General features: G+C 37.5%; 1 protein-coding gene across 2 annotated transcripts in view; it reads left to right on the top strand.

The window, feature by feature from the left end:
- The window catches only part of adgrf3b (adhesion G protein-coupled receptor F3b), a 29,289-nt gene extending 9,842 nt beyond the window's left edge, over positions 1-19,447 (top strand). Inside the window, exons 9-19 of one of the 2 annotated variants that reach the window (XM_075459264.1) lie at positions 5,077-5,213; positions 5,782-6,012; positions 6,820-7,047; positions 7,183-7,311; positions 7,440-7,642; positions 10,820-11,005; positions 12,115-12,270; positions 14,313-14,354; positions 14,546-14,575; positions 14,662-14,750; positions 18,886-19,447. In XM_075459264.1, the coding sequence (XP_075315379.1) occupies positions 5,077-5,213; positions 5,782-6,012; positions 6,820-7,047; positions 7,183-7,311; positions 7,440-7,642; positions 10,820-11,005; positions 12,115-12,270; positions 14,313-14,354; positions 14,546-14,575; positions 14,662-14,742 (1,423 nt within the window). In that variant the 3' untranslated portion in view covers positions 14,743-14,750; positions 18,886-19,447. Of the gene's footprint in view, positions 1-5,076; positions 5,214-5,781; positions 6,013-6,819; positions 7,048-7,182; positions 7,312-7,439; positions 7,643-10,819; positions 11,006-12,114; positions 13,420-14,312; positions 14,355-14,545; positions 14,576-14,661; positions 14,751-18,885 lie in introns of both variants that reach the window. The other variant, XM_075459263.1, reaches the window with a different exon arrangement.
- Positions 19,448-20,266: the final 819 nt, after the last annotated feature.

Raw genomic sequence — 20,266 nt, 5'->3', positions numbered from 1 at the left:
GACTTTGAAAGTCGAAATTATAACTTTGAATCTCATAATAATGACTTTGAAACTCGAAATTATAACTTTGAATCTCATAATTATGACATTGAAAGTCGAAATTATAACTTTGAATCTCATAATTATGACGTTGAAAGTCGAAATTATGACTTTGAATCTCATAATTATGACTTTGAAAGTCGAAATTATGACTTTGAAACTCATAATTATGACTTTGAAAGTTGAAATTATAACTTTGAATCTCATAATTATGACTTTGAAAGTCGAAATTATGACTTTGAATCTCATAATTATGACTTTGAAAGTCGAAATTATAATTTTTAATCTCATAAGAATGACTTTGAAAGTCGAAATTATAACTTTGAATCTCACAATTATGATTTTAATCTCGAAATTATGACTTTGAATCTCATAATTATGACTTTCTATCTCATAATTATGACTTTGAAAGTCGAAATTATGACTTTGAATCTCATAATTATGACTTTGAAACTCATAATAATGACTTTGAATCTCATAATTATGACTTTGAAAGTTGAAATTATGACTTTGAATCCCATAATAATGACTGAAAGTCGAAATTATGACTTCCTGTTTTTCTTTCATGGCGGGAATGGGCTTCCATAGATAGTATCTCACCCTACATATCCAAAATAATTCAAGATCCACAGACAGGTGCTGTGTAAAAGATGAAGCTCCATGTGGAACAAATGATGAATGAATGTAAAGATCCAATGTTACAAATTTCACTTAAGATTAAGATTGCAAAAATAAACTAAAGATTGTCTGAAGCAAACAAGTCAAGATAATAATCCTGGATTTTAAGAACTGTTGTACTGTTGAACTTGCAGTGTTTTATGCTCCCTTTTTAGTTTAAGTCAAAACCATTTAGCAACAATGTGAGAATCATTTAATCAAAATTATGGGTTAATGTAGCTTTCAAACCAAATCAAGCCTGGATAAACTGATTATGTTTGAATATGAATATGTTTGTGTTGAGATAGAATATCATGTCCATTTCATGGATTTGCAGAGACACAATGAGATGGGCAGAATATCAAGGGTTACTTGGAGTAGTAATCCAGTTATTTCCAAATTACATAGAGAAAACAAAAAGATTAGAAGTTAGAAGTCACAGGGTTACTCCTACTCTGCACTGGAAAAAAAAACACTTGAATGGATTACTTTATTTAATAAAAAAGCAAATGACTAAATGTAATTTTGAAGTTGATGGAATTTGCAAAAGTAGAAAGTATAGCTCAAAACTCTTTAAGTATATTGGGGAAATTTTTGACAATCAGGATTCCCAAGCTGGTGACCTCACTGTTGTGGGTGTTGTTAATATGGCAGCATCGAAAACGTAAAACATGTCTGCAATGAAATGGTGTATTTTAATACATAACCCATCGTCCTAACCAAAATCAAGTAATTTCAGTACCTAAACTATGGAGTAGGACACCATGTTTAAATAACCCTCGATTGCAGGAATGAGATTAAGAGCAGTCTCTAATGTTAATCTTTCTGAATTGCTGATAAATGCCACCACTATGAAACATCTTTGCAATATCTAAGGACTACGGAGCATGTGTGAAAATGGGTAGTATGACTGTACATAGCTTATTTCTGTCCCATTAACCAAAGACCCTGACGGTTATTAATTAATAGCAAGAATTCAATTTGGCATATTTGAATCAAACACAACAAGAAATTTTTAATAAATAAATCTTAAACAGTTGAATGACACTGAGAAATTCATTCCCATTTTGATACGACTCACACATGAAAAAATATTAAATAAATACTTTTGCTTGCTATTTAAAATGGTTATGGACACTTCAGAATGGACTTTATTGATACTCTACAGGCTTCATTAAAAAATTTTTTTTTAGGTTAAGCCATGTCAAGTGTAATATTTAAAATAGAATTTAGAAATATAAACCCACAGAATGAATGTTTATCTCATTTGTATCTCATCAATATAATAAATTATTAATTGAAAGCCATGATAGTATGCACATTTATCATATATTCATAATGTAACATTTCTCTCATTATTCAACTTGCATTATCTGGAAGATTTTTTTTTTTAATAATAAGACAATTGTATAATGTATAATAAATATGAAAAAATGTTGAATTTTATTTGTGTAATGAAGGGGTTTTGAAGAAGCAGTGAGTGGTGTTGACAGTCTGGCGAAGCTAGAAGCTTCTCAAAATGGGGACAAAAGAAGAGCAAATTTTTGCACTCTAAAACATGCTTATAGCTATTAGAGCAAATGTAGCATTATGCATTTTTACACCACTTTACTTTGGCTTTACTCGGGCATTTTACATATAGAACATCTATATTGTGCAGATGGGGCACCCAACGATTAATCATTGCTTGCACAGTGGCTGTGCACTACCGGTGCAAAACATTCTGCATTTGAGATATAAATACTTGCCAGTTAGCTTCCACCTTTTATCATTGTTTATCATGTTATTATTTGCACCTCTTCTCCACATAACTCAATGAGAAGGTTACTACTATCCCTGAAATCCCTAAAATTCTTTATTTGGGACACTGAATCTTTGTCAATTAACACAAACCACTATAATTATGTTGATACGCTTGAACAGATTGTGTTACAAAGAAGGATTCAAATGACCACTCAATTGATTGCTCTACCACTGAAGCCGTGGTTCCATTTAGAGGGCCCAGCCGGGAGTTGAACGTGGAACCCTCTGGCTGTGAAGTGATGGTGCTAACCACCACACCACTGTGCAGCCCGTGATCACTAACCCTTTCATTGAAATCATTTTTGCTGACTTGCTCCCTCTCCATGGAGAGCATGGCCAGTGCATTCAGACATTCCTGGCCCATTGCATTGAGCGGGAACGTTCAGTGTAGAGAAACACCTCTCAGCTTTAGCTGTTATCATGCTCGTGATAATAAGAATGTTCAAGAGAGCTACAGTCTCTGAAAATGTCTCCTGGAGGTTGTACCTCTGCAGAACCTGGTACAGCGCAAGTGCACCGCAGCAGTCCTTGATAGATCAGAGATAATTCCCTCACATGCCCTCACAGTGGTCTTCATCCTGCAGCATCCTCAGGTAGCCAGATGCCTCTCTCACTGTAGTGCTATTAAATGAACGCAACGTTCTGATGGATTCAAAACACTGCATGAGGTCATCTAGATTCTCGTAAACAGTGTTGACGACCCTGGTATTGAAATTCCACCTTGTGGATAAAGCTCTTGGCAGCCTTCGTGCAACTATCTGGTCGAGTATGCTGGTGCGTTTAGCGGACCGGGTAAAAAAAACTGGCAATACCACCTAGGTCAGAAGAAAAAACTCTTACTGCCGGGATGTGAGAAATGGCCTGCTGCATAATCAAATTAACCTGGTGTGCATAGCAATGCACATAATGGGCATTTTTTTAAATGCTCACGCACCTTTTGCTGCACACCAGCCCGCTCTACTGTCTAACCACACTGGCTCCATCATAAGCTTGTGCGTTTCTCTCTGTCACTGTTGGAAAAAAGACCGTTTTCAATCTGTTCAAAAGCATACTACCAACGCTCCTGCACTTCATGATTTGAGTCAATGTACCTCAACACAAGCACCAGCTGCGTCTGTGTTGACACATCGGTGGTCTCATCCGCTTGGATAGCGACAAAATCAATGGACTTGACCTCCTCTGTGATATGATGACTGCTAGCATGCTTTCCAGGAGCTCATTTTGCACCGTTTTAGACGTGCCCTTAAAAACAGTAGCAATTTTTAGGTGCTCCTCAAACACCTCATCCAGCGATGCCACCAAGTCGACTGCCTCATTAAGTTATCTGCTCATACCAGCTCCACGAAAATCCTCGGTTATATGATTTCCCTCCCTTAGTAGAAATTTGCTTTGTATTTAAAGACATGCTATGCAACTTTTTCATGGTCATAAAATTGCTTGGCAATCATCAGTTTGCTTGGCTGACCCGTTCCGATGAAAACGGTGACATTTCCATCTCCATCTGGTGGCCCTAGCCCGAAACAGCGCTTGCAACTTTGCCTGTGGCGCCGCGTGCTTTGTTTAGCTCTGGAAGTCTCGTGACACACGAGAGCCGAGAACTACTGCTTCACGGCAGGTCGTAAAGGGCTCTGAGCCGAGCCAGGTATGATATAGTACAAGACAAACATGCACATATGGTTTACAATTCATTCTTTGCTTTTATACTGCTTTGATAATTACTTTTACTACATACCTTTGAAGACATCGCGAACCTCCGTCGTCTTCTCCAACTCTCTGCCAGTGTCTTGAAAAATAAACCGTAAATTGCCTCTGGTGGGTTTACGACAGTCTGGCTAGACTGTCGCCTATTTTCTACGGAGCTCCCCCTACAGCTTTGGGGTGTGTATTGCATGGTAAACAAACCCCATATTACTGAGCCCTGCTTTAAATTTGGTCTGGGAGGTCCTGATTGTTTGGTTGACAATTTATCCTCATTGCTACGCCGACTGAAGGGGATTTCTTTCAATGAAACAATGCCTGCTGACCTTGAAAAGGACTAGCGCATGATGGCTACGCTAGCAATCTTCACATTACGTGTGACAAAAGCACGTTGGGGCGAGCCCTCCCGGAACTCATAGAAATGGTATTGTAACACCAGAAATAAAAAAAAATTGATATTACATTAGAGTCAATGGGAGCAGTTAGGGCGATTTTCATGCTTTTATGCTGATTGGACAGTGACATACAGAGCAGCTGAAACTTTCTACAACTGTCACAACCACTATAACACTGTGGAAAAATATGCCGGAAAAAAATTCCTTTTTTTTTTTTCGCCTTTGGTAGTGCATCGCCCATATGGACAAACCAGCCCTGGTTTTACTGTAGCATAATTTTTTTTGTTCATTGGCAGCACTTTTCCAAACCAAGAAACATTATATTGTTCTACAGAAGAAAGAGTGATTCTCAAATGTTGTCGTAAAAAAAATGATATAGCACAAACATATACTATCCATATTACAAATTTTTCTGACATATTTCAACTAGACATTTTTCATCAACCATTAACATTGTCCTTGATCCTCTCAAAATTCTCTCCAGAACTTCAACATCAGGAAATACCATTGCTGATTTTGGGGCACGAGTCAGTGTCAAATTAAACACCTCTAAACTTCAGGAGATTATGGATGGACTTAAAAGTTCTCTGGGGACTAATTTAATTTTTGTTGATACTCAAGGTTAGTAAAATTGCTTTTGTTTCTACTTAAATTTAATTTAATTTCACAATTACTGTAATAATGTAATTGTAACACTTACTTTTAGTAGACTTTTGTGTGCTTTCAGACTCTATACTTATTATCTCCATACTTATATTAACAAAAATGTTGCATCTGAAGTCTTCTCATAGGTTTGGGTAAAGATTTTGGGTTTTGAACACAAATTATCTCTGGAAATTTAATTTGGTAAATCTTAATTCTTTTATCTTAAGAAAAAATATTACACCTCAAACATACACTTAAACATGGTCCATGTTTGAAGCAGAGATGTAAAATTACACATTAAGTATAAGAAAGGAACAGAATGCAAATTACACAAGTATTTTAAGTCAGCCAGTGATGCTGATGTCAAAGGTGAGGATCCACTTGGTATGATCAATTTCCTATGAGATTATCATGTTTGGTAGTCATCACAGCAACTGAGGTAGAGAACACTGATGTATGTTGCTCAGCACTAAAGTGTCGAATGGATAGGAAAGAATGGAGACTTAAACATCGTTAATTATTCTGTATATTTATATTGTCCTAGGAATGGTCACCATAAACGCTTCTTCCGGTACAGTGGGTTACATGTCTAAGCATGATCTACGTTGCACATTTGAGGAGGCCACAGACAGAGCTGGCTGGAACCTCAGCAGAAAATTTGAGCGCTTTGAGCTCAACAATGGCAAATTGGTCACACTTGACTTCAACTGTCACACAGAGAAATACAAATCTTGTGTTGCAGTTACACTTGTGAATGTGACAGGCATCTGGTCAGGTAAGAGTAAAAGTTTCACCTTGATAATATTTGCTCGAAGATGAACAGAGAATGAAACTCTTTTCTGACACCACACTCAAGTTAAAGTCCATAGATTAGATATGAGGGCAGTAGTCTATTTTCCTGGCTATTGGTAAATCCAGTGCATCCTTGAATATTCTATATCCAGGTAAGGAATCCAGTTTTATGTCATCCACTTGACTCTAAATATTCAACCTATCAAAACCCACTAAAACACAACAGGTCAATACTACCTGGCTGACAAATTCCATGCATACACACTCTGCATATTCATATGGATATGTCTGTTCAAAGGAACGTGAATTATTAGTTGTGATAATGATAGTGTAATGTGAGTTTAGTGTAAATTACTCCAATTAAGGGTATCAGTGGCTGACAAACCGAACACAATTAAAACTGCTAACTAATTTCTTAATCGACAGTCTGGCCTTTAGCCAGCACCAATTCTGGACACATTACAGAAAAAGGATCTGTCATTAATTAGAATCGCTTTAATGGAAGTCGCTAAAATAATGTGTCCAACCAGCATCTGAAGCACATTATATCAGTGCTATTCTTTGCAAAATAAGCTTGAAGCTATTTTGTAGCTTGCTTTGGTTTGTCTGAATACACATATAGTAATAACGGTAGATTTTTCAAGAACCTGTTTCACAAAACTGTAGATGCTGATAGCTCACCTCCATGTACTGAGTAGTTGGATGAGTGCAGATAATTCATTTGTGTTTGTTTGTTTGAGACACAGAGATAGAGTTTGTATCATGTAATTTATCAACACATTCCCAACAGGCACCTACGAGTGCGGATTTACTATTGGGTCAGTCAGGCACACAGCCAGGACTTCGATGCATGTTGCTCCCCTGCCAGATTCCATCTCCATATCAATCAACCCTCTTACTGCGGACTGTACAGTGAACGACCCTCCTACTATACTTGTCACTGCCATCATTCCAATTCCAGAGCGCTATAATTACTCGTGGACATACCATGAGAAAAATAAATTTGAAGAAAGTACAGGTAAAACAAAGAAAACAAACCTACAACTGCAAAGTGCAAAACCACTCTAATTCACCCTTTTCCTGCAAAATGCATGTATAAACTGCACATCTACTAACAATCCTGATGTTAACATCGTTTTTTTATTTTCATTAGAAAACTCTTTCAACTACAGAGCTACCATTGATTGCAATCAAAAAGACAAACCGCATCATGTTAGTATCACTTTTAAAAACAATAAAGATCAAGAGAAAACAGCAAGCGTGGAAATCCCAGTGCTCTACGGTATTTGATATTTTCCAATTGATCTATCTTCTAATTTCAACTTGTAGTAGAATGATATTCTCCTTTTGGAATGTTTACAGGGAGTTTTCATGAAGATAATGGCTCTTTTTATTTCTCTTTTTTTCAAGCTGGTGAAGCATTTTGCAAAGAAGATACTTCTAATGGAGAGTCTTGGCCAAAAGCTCCAGTTGAATCAACAGTGATTAATCGATCATGTCCAGATGGGAGAGTTGGTTATAAGTCACGAACTTGTAGCAAAAACGGTATGTGGATGGATGTGTACCCTAACTGCGTCTCCGAGGAGCTACAAAAAGTTTCACAGGCAGCTGATGTGAGTTTGCCATTACGTTTTACTCATCTCGAAAGCTACAATAATAGCTGTGAAGTACACACAATAGAATTTATGACTCTTTGCTCTGAAGTTGGTATACCTTGACATCAGCCTTTGTGTAATCTAGAATATTTAAAAACTTAACAACATATTTAATTGCACTGGAAAAGCCTAATTATGCCTGTCTGCATGCTTGACAATTCATTACAAAGCTTTCAAGTAACAATTTAGAATTTAGAAAATGTTGTTCTTTGGCTCCCCCCAAATCCAAGCTATGCAATTGCAGACATCCCAAGTCTCCCGGAAGTTCCGGGAGTCTCCCTGATATTGATAGTTAATCACGGATGCCCGCGAGTCGGATAAAATATCCCGGATTTTAGACTATGCGAGGGAGTGTTTTTTTTTTTTTTTTTTTCAATGCGAGTAAGAGCGTGCAGGCAATACAATAACTTGTGCACCCTGCGCGTTTCGACTGCTCAGGCACGAGAGAGAGAGGGGTGTGGGGAGAGGTTGCTTGTGAAACCTGTGCGTATCTGTCCAAAGCGATGCTCTGTTCAACGAGCGTTCAAGGCGACTGCTTGTCAGAGGGCGCGCTGATTGGTTTAGTCAGCAAAATAAGCCAATAAGGTTCAGTGTGGGAGGGCTTCGATTTACTCTCTGACAGTCACCTAAGTTACCACTCAAAACTGTGCATCCTGCCAAATGGCAGAGGGTGAAAAACGATGTTCGATAAGCATCTCCCTGAAATGAGTTTTTGGAACTTGGGATGTCTGCAATTGTGCAGCCATGCACATGCACAATACACTTTCTTTGTACTCTTGAAGATGGTGTCAAAAGCCCATAAAAATGCCAAGTGACTGTAAAGCTGGAAACCAAAGTAGTGAACCCCTGTACCTCAGCCCTTAGGCACTCTAGTGCAGTTTCAGTCCAGGGATTATACTTAAAAGTCAGTGTACTTGAAAAGGTGTCAAAGCACATGGTTTTAAATTTCAAAGACTTAACATAGGCGATTAGTGATAGCATGACAAAGTAATACACTGATCTAGTAAAGGCCAAAAAGTTGGGGAGGAATGAGAAATTGAGGAAAAAAGACAAAAAGAAAAACAAAGTGATTCTTAAATTTACTTTGACTTTATTTAATTTAATAAAAATAATCATGTTTTGTCCAGCTTATGTTGCTCTGAAATGTCAGTGTAGGCTTACTTTTCACAGAAGTGTAAATTACAAGAACACTAATTTCAACCTTATACCATCATTAACCCTGGTTTTGGACTTCATCTTTGGTTGGAGCAACTGGCTTCCATTTTTTTTCTATCATTTCTCACTCTTCTCTGCACTTGCAAAAATTGTCCTCTCTGATTTTCTCTAATCATTGTCAGATTGTTGCAAGATGACCATGTCAAAATTCCTCCAGCCAAAAGAATGCCAGAAGGGATGGTGAAATCCTGCTTTCAAATCTAAAAAAATACAATCTTTGTTAAAGATGGAATATTATCGCCATAGACACTGCCTCTGGACATGATCGAAACTAGGCTTTCTTTTTGCACTGTAAAGTTTTAATTGGCATTAGGAAATGTAACGCCACATCGTACATTACTGCTTGATAAAGTTTTCTCATAGTAATCCCTTTCAAATGGGGCTATGTCAGGTATTGATGAATGACGGTTCTTGATGCAGTGCTGTCTGAGGGATTGGAGATCAAAGGTTATGGTGGCTAACACGTGCAAACGCGTTGCAAATGGCAAAACAAATCCTAAAACGCGGCAAGAGAAAAATGCGGCAATCAAAAACGACTGGAGCGACGCAAACGGCAAAACGACTGCAAGAGAGAAACGCGCTGGAAACTTCAAAACACATGCAAGAGAGAAATGCGCTGCAAACTTCAAAACACATTCAAGAGAGAAACGCTGCAAATTCACTCAAAACACAACGGAAGTTTGCCAGGCCACTAGGGGGTCTCGATCTTGGGGATAGGGAATCGACTATGGGAGGTTTGGAAAGTCAAAAAGTGCATTGTGCCTTTCTAGGGGGTCTCGACCCGCGTTTCTCTCTTGCATGTGTTTTGAAGTTTGCGTCACGTGTGCTCCGGTCATTTTTGTGATTGCTGCATTTTTCTCTTGCAGCGTTTTACTGTTGGATTTGTTTTGCCGTTTGCAACACGTTTGCACATGTCAGCCACCGTTAAAGGTGTCCAGCTTTGATCTGCGCATTCACCCTTTAAGCACTATAACTCCGCAGGATTCCTTTAAACTTTTAATATAGTGAAATGTAGAGGAGGAAATATACCAATTACTTCCAATCTTTCTTTGAAGCACATTGATTTAAAGCATTTACATAATTTTCTTACACATTTTTTTAACTAACCGGATATCCCTTGCCAATCTTTGCTCCTCAAAGATTTAGCATTCATGGATGCTGCTTTTGAAGTGAATCATGATTACAATTACCTGTTAACATCACTTGTTTGACATTACATCTCATTTATTCAATTATTTGTGTTAATACTGATCCTAAAATGGCAACAATATACAAACTGCTTGAAGCTTTGCTGTCCCACCTTTTTTGGAATGGGTTTCAGGCCTAAAATGCAGAAACAGATATAAAGTAGCACATTTTAAGATGATTCAAACCATCAAATTAAAAAATAATGAAAAACTAAAAAATATGTTGATAATGGAAATGGTAGAAAATGTAGGGTCAATGAACAGACAAGACAGGTATGATTCAATGTGGTAGGAAATAAGCTTAATGAGTTTTCATTGTTGTTGCCTGCGCTAGGAGGTCACAGTATTATTTTAAAACCTGTCTTCCAGGTTAGAGTATTCAGGAAGAATGACTCTAACAAAAGAATAATATCTTTTATGAAGTTCCAATTTATGTTTTTTCTGTAAGTGCTTAGCAGACATGATATTATTATTCAGAGTAAAATGGGCTCCTTGAGTTAGATAGAGCCATGTGTTTTGTTCAACCAGTCAGACAAACATAACTTATGTGTGAAAATGTCTTAGACATAGAATAGAACTTGAAGATTGTATATGTTGAATGACTATTAAGCATGTTATAGTAAAATGTCTGTCCAGTTGACTCTACTCAATATCTCATAACTTGTCATCATTTTGCATTACATTTTTACACTAATTCGTTTTGCTTTTTTTTTTTATTGTTGTTGCTTTTTAGAACTTCCTGAATGGACTTGGAGCTACCGACAAAGTAGCTAAGAATATATTTGGAGGAATTAAGAACGGCTCTAAATCAAATTCGGACTTTGATGTCGATATAGCCGATACGATTGCTTCCATTAACGTTGTAGATACAATGGCCATGGCATCAAAAAACATTGCATTGCAAGAGGAGGTCTTTCCTGTGAGTTTGTGTACTTTTACTGTTATACATGTAGAATTTTGAGTTTAAAGATATGTGTTGGATCTTTCAAAAAATTCTCAAGATAACATCCTACTTTTTTTGGAATTTTAACAATCTTCCATCCTCAATTTTGGTGAATAGGCATGCTTATTTGTCATGAAAATGGTTCAGTCGTTATTATGTAACTCAGCATACAGGTTTGATCGTGTGGTCTGAACAATTTACGATCCCAAGATGTCATATAATTATGTCATCAAAGCAGGACATGTTGCTGAGATACAGTGAAAAACAACCTTACTGTCTGACAACAAGGCTTCCTAACCAAGCTGAACTGTTTTTCTGTATTTGATAACTCGGCCACATGCTGTACCATTTACTTGCAACAGCCCCAAAGTTGATATCCCCCTCCTCGCCCTCTCTGCAGTTGTGCTGCATCTGTAATGTCATGAAAGATATTGTATTTTTTTCAGCTGTTGAACCTTTTAAATCTCTGGTTAAAACCATCTGACTGGTTGATTTCTGGCCTTATGCAGGCAGATTCGGTGATATATGATTTACAATGTAGTCTTCACAGGGTGTTTTATTTAAAAATAGAAAAAAAAATCCCTTTTTCTAAAACTTGCAACAATGTGTTTCTGGTGAAAACAAGCATTACTCCAATTGGCCACAAAAACATTTAAAAAGGAGGTTGAAAGCATTATAACTTAGTTAGAACTAGGGATGTGCATGACTAATTGATTAGTCGAATAGTCAGAATGGTGCACATAGTCGACTACTTTTTAAAAGATTTTTCTTTGGGGCAGGAGGAAACAACTACGCAGAAACACAAAGTTAATGCTTTTACAGTGCTGTTTCTGCCAGAAACACCCATCCATAATTAGAACGTATCCTGAAGAGTTGTCCAAATGTGAAGTTTTGCTGTTAAAGGGTGTAGTTTGTAGTAACAGCTGACCAATAAAATCACCATATCAGAAATTTAACTACAGAAAATTCTCTTTTCAGTTGTTTTCAGGGAAAGCAATTTTAGCCACCTCTCTTTTTCTATTAAAAATATTCTAAAATACGCTAGAATTTTTTACCACGTTATTTCTTTTTAAACTCTGTTTCAGGAATTTGTTGAAGCAGCGAGCAACATGTTGAACTCAAACTGGACCGGGGTAAACAACACTGTTCGTTACAAAATGTCATCAAAATACCTTAATTCTGTGGAGGATCTGGTGAAGAACATCAATGTCAACACAAGCAGTGGATTCAACAGTACAAACGTAGACCTCAGATTCTGCTCTAGCGATAACTGTAATGAATCTGTATTTGACATTGACGTGAATCTGAACATGACTAATGGAACAATGAAAGTCATGGCTGTGAAAAATCTGATGAATAAGTTAAGAAACAACTTCCCTAAAACACACCACACCAGCCTCTTGCTATCAGCCACACTGGTAAACAACAATGATTCAGACATCAGTATTAAGATGTCCTTCCCCAGTGAGAGTCCTAGCTCTACGAAACATTTCTGTGTCTTCTGGGACACTAAGAAGAATGACTGGTCAGATGAAGGATGTGTTGTTAACACCACTGATGGCAACCACACAGTCTGTGAATGCAACCACCTAACTTCATTCTCTGTCCTTATGAGCAAGAGTGATATATCTTCTGATTCCCTGGACATGATTACCAAAGTGGGCCTTGGTGTGTCTGTTTGCTCCTTGCTGATCTTCCTTTTCATTGAGTTTCTTGTATGGTCGGCTGTGATAAAGACTAACTTGTCACATTTCCGTCACACAGCTGTTGTGAACATTGCCGTGTTTCGCTTGCTCGCTGATTGCAGTTTCTTGGCTTCTTTCTCTCCTGATAAACTTTCTGACACCTTGTGCCTAGCTTTTACTGTATGTAAACATCTGTTTTACTTGGCCATGTTCACCTGGATGTTGTGCCTGAGTATCATGCTCGTCCACCAGCTAATCTTTGTTTTTAGCCCGTTAAGGAAAAGAGTGTTCATGTTCCTCTCCAGCATTTTAGGCTATGTTTGCCCAATCCTACTTGTGGGATCCAGTTATGTGTATTACAAATACACCAAGAAGGACTACTATAATAAGAAAACCTGCTGGCTAAATTATGAAAGACTCTTGGTGGGCTCCATTCACGCTTTTCTTCTCCCTGTGGGAACCATTGTTTTGGCTAATCTTTTTTCCATGATGGTGGTCATCCTTACTCTTGTTAAGACCTCAGTACCTGACAGCAGCAAGGCAGATGAAAAGGAGACAGCCAAAAGCATCCTTAAGGTGGTGATATTTCTAACCCCTGTCTTTGGAGTAACATGGACCACTGGCTTCTTTCTTCTCGTGTTGGATGAATCCAACTCTATGCACACTGCCATTACCTACATTTTCACCATCCTAAACTCATTCCAGGTAATTCGAAAGCAAATCTCACACCAGCTGATGTTAGAGATGCACAGCTCCAGCAGGCTCTTTTCCATTATCATTTCCAATCACATAACACGACCTCTAATACAAATCCCAATGCAAATACGATATTATACCTTTCAGATATAGCCCTCTCTATTAATCTCATATCAGCTGCATGTGTTAGCTAATAGCAAGCAAAATACATCTAAGAGATCAAAGTGCACATTGAAAAGAGAACCTTGATTTCTTGTGCTTTTTGCAACCTAGACTCATTTGAAATTAAACACATAAGCTATTTAATTTGCATTTAGTTAGTTTGTGAACAGTTAGTGCTACTTTTATCAAAAAGAGTACATTTAAATGTCGATATACCGTACTATGGCTGGTACTTTAACAGTTCATTAAAATCAATACTTGCCTATCAGATTGATCCTTAGCTAGCATATCCAATGTCAAGAGCTCTCTGCTAAAATCCAAATTTATATAGGTCACTGTCAGTGTACAAAATTTACTTCAGGTGAGTCAACATAATCCACATACCTTATGTCTAACTTCCTTGCATGGATAAAGGAGAGGCTTATTTATATATTCAGTTGTCGGTCCATAAACACACCTTTATTTTATTTTTATGCTACTTAATCAGAATCAGAAAAAACTTTATTTATCCTCTAAGGATAAATATTTATATAATATTTATATCTATTTATACATCGGATTGCATACAGTCATGGCACCAAATCTTATAAATACACACAAAGCTTATTAAGATTGACTATGAATGAAACTGATAAGGGAAATTTGATATAATGTGGTATACATTATGACTTTAAAAAAAGTATGTGCATAAAAATACAGATCAGATAAAATCTTGTTACGTTTCAATTTTTGTCTTGCAGGGGCTTTTCATTTTGTTAACTGGATGTTTTGCAGAGCAGAAGGTAGGTCTGTGATTTTGGGTGGGAAGATATGATTGCAACCAGAATCACTGATTTTTGAAAAATTAGAAAGAACATAGCTTAAAATAGGCAAAGAAACATTGTGCTAGGGCCTGCAAATTTTGCTAATAACATTTCTTTTTCACGTACCCATCGCTTGTATAAAATATCTGTGTCTGCTATGTACTTATCAGGTCAGGGAGGAACTGTTTAAGATAATAAAGGTAAGTATTTTCAATATGAAACTATTAAACAATTAAACAATAAAATGATGGATACATGCGTAACGATTCTTTGTGTTTACCTTCAGGCAAAATCAGGCCGAAATAATAACAGTATCAAGAAACTGACTTCAAGTGCTACTGCTACGACATACACTAAAGACAAATGATGAGAAAGGTCAGTCTTGTATGTAACAGATAATCTTTGCTCTTGATATGCTCTTTGTTAAATCTAAAATGACAGAAAAAAACGATGGGCCTCATGCAAGAACATTTTCGTATTTTTATTCTAAATTTCTCTCACTTTTTTCGGACGAAGGTCTCATACGAACACGCCACATCAGATTCAACAAACGCACTTAACTTCGGAAAAAGTGTGTAAACGACCTGCGTAAATGATGAATCCCACTCGTGCGTATCTACTATCCACATGCACGAGGATAGTAGATTTGCATACTCCATGCCCAAGATTATACCATATAAGGCTGTGCTTCCTCTCTCCTGTGCCACGAAGTGTTGACTCATGATAATGGCACCAAGGCGCAAAAAGAACAACTTTACGGGCTCTGAGATTGAAGTTCTGCTTTCAGAGATCCAGAAAGGAAAATCTGTCATTTTTAGCAGTGTCAGCAGTGGAATTACGGGACCTGCTAAAGCGAAGAAATGGGAAGCAATTAGGAGTGCTGTTAATTTCGTGTCACCTGGAGTTGTCACCGAAATAATAAAAAAAAAGGAAATGGTTTAATATGAAAATAGCTTTTAAAAAAAAATGTCTCGCCATGGGCAGGCGCTCGATGACTGCAACTAAAGGCGTGCAATCAGTTGTTGCCTCATCATGATGGCTCTTTGATGGGGTGGTCCATGAGGGGGGTCTGCTGCCACCACACCTTCTGGTCTGCCTGGGCTGGTTCAGGTGGAGACCCTCGTTCATGGCAATATTGTGCAAATCTGGCAAATCTCTGGGCTATAGAGCAGTTTCCACCCCCCCCCCCCTGCTGTATGGAGACACACCCACCTGGCCTTCAGCTCAGTGAGCTCCACAACAGCACGGGTGCTTTGATGCATATATGTGTCTCGTGCTCCAATTATGATTGGCAGTCCAGCCACGGCATGAAAGTCCCTCTTAATTTGCACATGTTGGACAGCGGTGTATGGGAATTTGATGTACCATGGGTGATAAACTGATGAGAGCTTTGATGACCAAGGGGAGCGCACGACTCACAGAGGACTGGGACACACCCGATCTGTCTCCAATCTCGCTCTGAAAGGTTCCAGTGGCCAAAAATCCAAGGGTGGTGAGGACCTGGACGTGTGGTAGAATTGGGTTAGATCGGCGTGTTTCTGTCTGGAGTTGTGGCTCTAGCAAGTTGCATATTTGCAGCAGCACAGTCCTTGGCAGTCTTAATCGCGATGTCAGCCATTCGTCTGTCTCTACGTGGATATCTACACTGTCTCTTCCAAGAGCCTGACGCGCTAAGGCATCCAAAAGTAGCAAGTCAGCCGCTGGTTCGTGTTATATAGAGTCAGATTAACCTTCAATTAGTGCATAATTTAAGTCAAACAGAATAATGTCAGCATAATTATGGTGTATAATGTATATATTTATGTTTGCTTCAAAGTAATTAAATATACAATCCATTAGTCAAGCAAACTTGATTCGAATAACAGCGGACTATTTTACGAATCTCCTACGACAGGTCTGGATCACTCGTAAATTCTGTTTGTACCTGAAGGAAAACGGAAACTACGAAAAGATTGGTGAATGTGCAAATTCTCTTAAATCACTCGTACGCAAGATTTAAGAACTAATCTGTGCGTACGAATGGTTGTTGCATGAGGCCCATTGACTATTTCATTATAGGCATATGGAGGCTTCTTGTTTGCAGCACCAGCATCTTACTGCATACTACTGCAGTATGCATATAAGCATTGTCTTGTTGAAATATACAAGGTCTTCCCTGAATTTCTTTTTTTTTATCTTAATGGGATCATAAGTTGCTCTAAAACCTGCATACCTTTCACCATTGTATGGTGTCTTTCCAGATGTGAAAATTTAAGTTGCTGGTTCCATAGGCACTATTGCACCCTCATACCATAAGAGACAGACTTTTCAACTGAACACTAATAACAAGCCAGATGGTCCCTCTGCTTTAGTCAGGATGCAATGATTTCCAAAAAAAAATTTAAATTACGATTCAACTGACTGATTCAACTGAAGTAGAAGTTTTCTACTTTGCTCAGTCAATTTTAAATGAACATTGGCCCAGAGAAAATGGTAGCCTTTCTGGATTGTGTTCACATGCGTTTTTTGTAGATTACTGAACCTCTGCAGTTCTTTACATCAGAGATTGCTTCTAGGTGCTCTTTTTATACCCCGTCACATTATTAACCTTTTTTCAATTGACCCAATTAGTTGACCCATGGACATGTTGCCCATCTGGTTCTTGAAGAACCACTTTCCAGCCTTTTTGCCATGTCCCAATTTTTTTTTTAGATCTGTTCGTGCTAGGACTGGAATTGTGAAGAATTTAGCAATTCTGGTTCCATTATTGTTATCGCTTATTGATTCGGTTCCTTATCGGTTCTCTTCAAATCAAATCAAAATCAAATTTATTTGTATAGCACATTTCATGTACAAACAGTTCAAAGTGCTTTACATAAAATAAAAGCATTGCGATTCTCTTATCGATTCTCATTCTGTTAGAATATAGTATAAATTGCTTTCTACTTTTACATGTACAAATGACATGTACTTTGTATTAAAGTGCACACTTTAATTTCAAGTATGCACCAACATTTGATCTATTTTCGCCTCTGTCATTTTACTTTTCCCTGCCTCAATGAAAGAGGTAGCTGCAGGTATGCGTGAGCCTGCCTCTGATCCTGCCTCTGAGGCTGCTTCACTCTTGCAGTCCTCGTCAACTAAATGTTAATATCAGATGGAAATTATTCATGCAGTGTGACACTAACATTATTACAATCAACAGGACCTTGAAGTTTTACATTACAGGACTCTCAAGTTTTGAATGCAGGCAAGAGTGATCTCATTGGACGGGTCGCAGGAATGGGGGTCTTTCATTAATAATATTATTATTAGTGCTGTTGTTATTAACTGCTCTGCTCAGACTCATGGGAGACGTGCTTGTTTCCTTCCCTTTTCCATAGTGATAGCGGCGCACCAGAGAAATTTATATTTAAAAAAAAATTCCGCATGAGAAATACAATGTGTGGCGGGAGTGCGTGACAAAAGACTGAAAAGCGTGACTGTCACGCTTGATGTGTGAGACTTGAGAGCCATGCGTTACCTGGTACTTTTGAGTCGGAAAACGCTGTGCCGCAAGCTTCCCCGCGAGAGTTGCCGCCATCGGTTAGCAGCATGTCAAAGACTTTACCTTCGTGCAAAGTAATTGCATGCTGTGTGGTCAAATGTTTCAGCATGTTGGAGGTATTTACCCCCTTTGATGTGATCAAAGCTCTGCACGTGTTGGAACTGGCCCTAGTATTGTCCTTTTTGGTGAAATATATCCAAACTTTGAAGCGCCTCTGCCTCGACACCATGTAGGAAACATTCTGTGCCAAAATACGAAGCGTGTACATGACGTCATCGTGCAAATACGTAAGATGTTAGCAGAACCTATAAACGGGATTGTTAGGCGGATTAACGATTCCATGGAATCGAACTACTGGGAGCCAATTCACTTTGAGAACCGGTTCTCGATTGCCATCCTTAGTTCCTGCCATCAAATTCAAGATGAGCCAATATCTTTCATGACATAGTAAAACATCTCACTTTCAAAATGTGAAATTTTTAATGTGGTTTGTTGTCAATACAATTTTTTTTTTAGATTTACTAATCATTGCAGTCTGTTTTTATTTACGTTGTACCCAGCATCCCAATGTTTTTGGAATTGGTGTTGGTGTAAGTTTGTAGTTCATGTACACAACACCACATGTTTCATTGAATAAATGGATTGAGTTAAGATATGTTAAATGATTAATTCAAAGTGTATGTAAACCCGTTTAAATAATAAAAGACAATAACAAACAACAAGAACAAATTTCTGGATGATTATATTTCATTCAATATTGATAAAATCTGTTATTTCAACCTAATTTACATTCTGTTCTTTGGGTCAGCATCATCTTACAGTGTTGATTCACCTCATTCACAATGGTTAGATCTCAATTGAATTAATTTGAGCCATATAATTGTGTTGGAAATATCGATTTCTTTTTTTTCAATTAAATTTTATTTAGTGATTGTGTTAGTCCAGTTTCTTGATCTTTTAAACTTAATCTTTTCTATTTTTCAGACTGCAGAGACAGAAATGGTCGTAACCAACAGGAGAACACTTTTTAGCGTTTGCATTGTGTTAGATTGTAATTCTTAGATAATAAAATGTGTAAGTTGATTGGAAAGAAAACAAGGCTTAAATATTAACTAAAGCTTCTTTAACAGAATGATGATGATGATTAACAGTGAGCAAGCAAGTATTGCATATAAATGACAATTATTTGGTAGGGGTCAAGCAGATGTGTTTATCTTATTAATTTAATTTGAATTATGAGTGAAATTTGAGTTGTGATCAAATGTTGTATAGCTTTAAGGAGAAGCTTTAAATATAGTTAGAATACTAGCTTAGTTGGATCTTTCACATTCAGTACCACATTCACATTTAAGACCTGTCTGAGTTCTTATACTGAGCTACTGAATTCTGATCTATACAGGACTGTATATAGAACAGAAAGAATCTTGTTAAGTCTGGATTTATTTAGCCATTTTGTTTGGAGACATTTTTAAGCTGTACACTGTTTGTTTAACCCTGTACTGTATGTCATTCAAACACGTAGTGAAATAAAGATATGTTGAGAAAATTTCAAATCAAATCCTACGTTTTTTATGACAGAATCATATACATGAATCATATACAACTGTATACAATATATTTTTAAATCACACCAGTGAACAAAACTTTTATGCAGAACAACAGGGTTCATTTGAGTTTTGGTCCCAGTTTTTCACTTGTTGCTGACTAATACAATGCTTTAAATGTACTGCCTCTACTACTAGATTGTCATATTTTAGAAATAAATCCATTGTTTTCATGAATTTGAGGAATGGACCTAGATTTGACAAGTTCATTCAAAATATCCTACCGATGTCTTTCATGAATTTTCCAACACAGTACTGGCACAGTTTTTTATGTGAATACACAAGACAAATACATCCTTTAAAGGTGATAGAGAAAGGTTGAATGGGGCATTAATCCTTGTTCTGTGATGTGATATGTAGCCCAAAAAAATTGGTTGGGTCTGTAATGGCTCAGAACCTCCCTAAAAGGCTCTCTGAAACAGCTATGTTACAATGCTGGGTTTAGAATGCGTCGTTTGCCCTTATTGGCGTCGTTTCAGAGCTTATCTGGCAACCTCATTATGAAATGCAGGTAGGTGTTGGCGCTATTCGGTTGCCGTTGCTTGATTGGCTGGTTAGCTCATTCCCTTTAGATGAACAAGCCAGAGCTAACGAGCAATTCTTACAACAGGAATATGGCACAACACACATTTATAAATAAAATGTGATACTTACAAGCTGTACTGATTGCTGGGGTTGATTTTGTTCAGAATCAGAATCAGAATTCGTTTTATTGCCATTGTTAGTGAACAGTGTTCACTAACTAGGAATTTGCTGCGGCG

Source organism: Odontesthes bonariensis, chromosome 24, assembly GCF_027942865.1.
Source record: "Odontesthes bonariensis isolate fOdoBon6 chromosome 24, fOdoBon6.hap1, whole genome shotgun sequence".
NCBI lineage: Eukaryota > Metazoa > Chordata > Actinopteri > Atheriniformes > Atherinopsidae > Odontesthes > Odontesthes bonariensis.
Note: the sequence above shows the minus strand (reverse complement) of the source record. Positions and strands in the feature narration are given on the sequence as shown.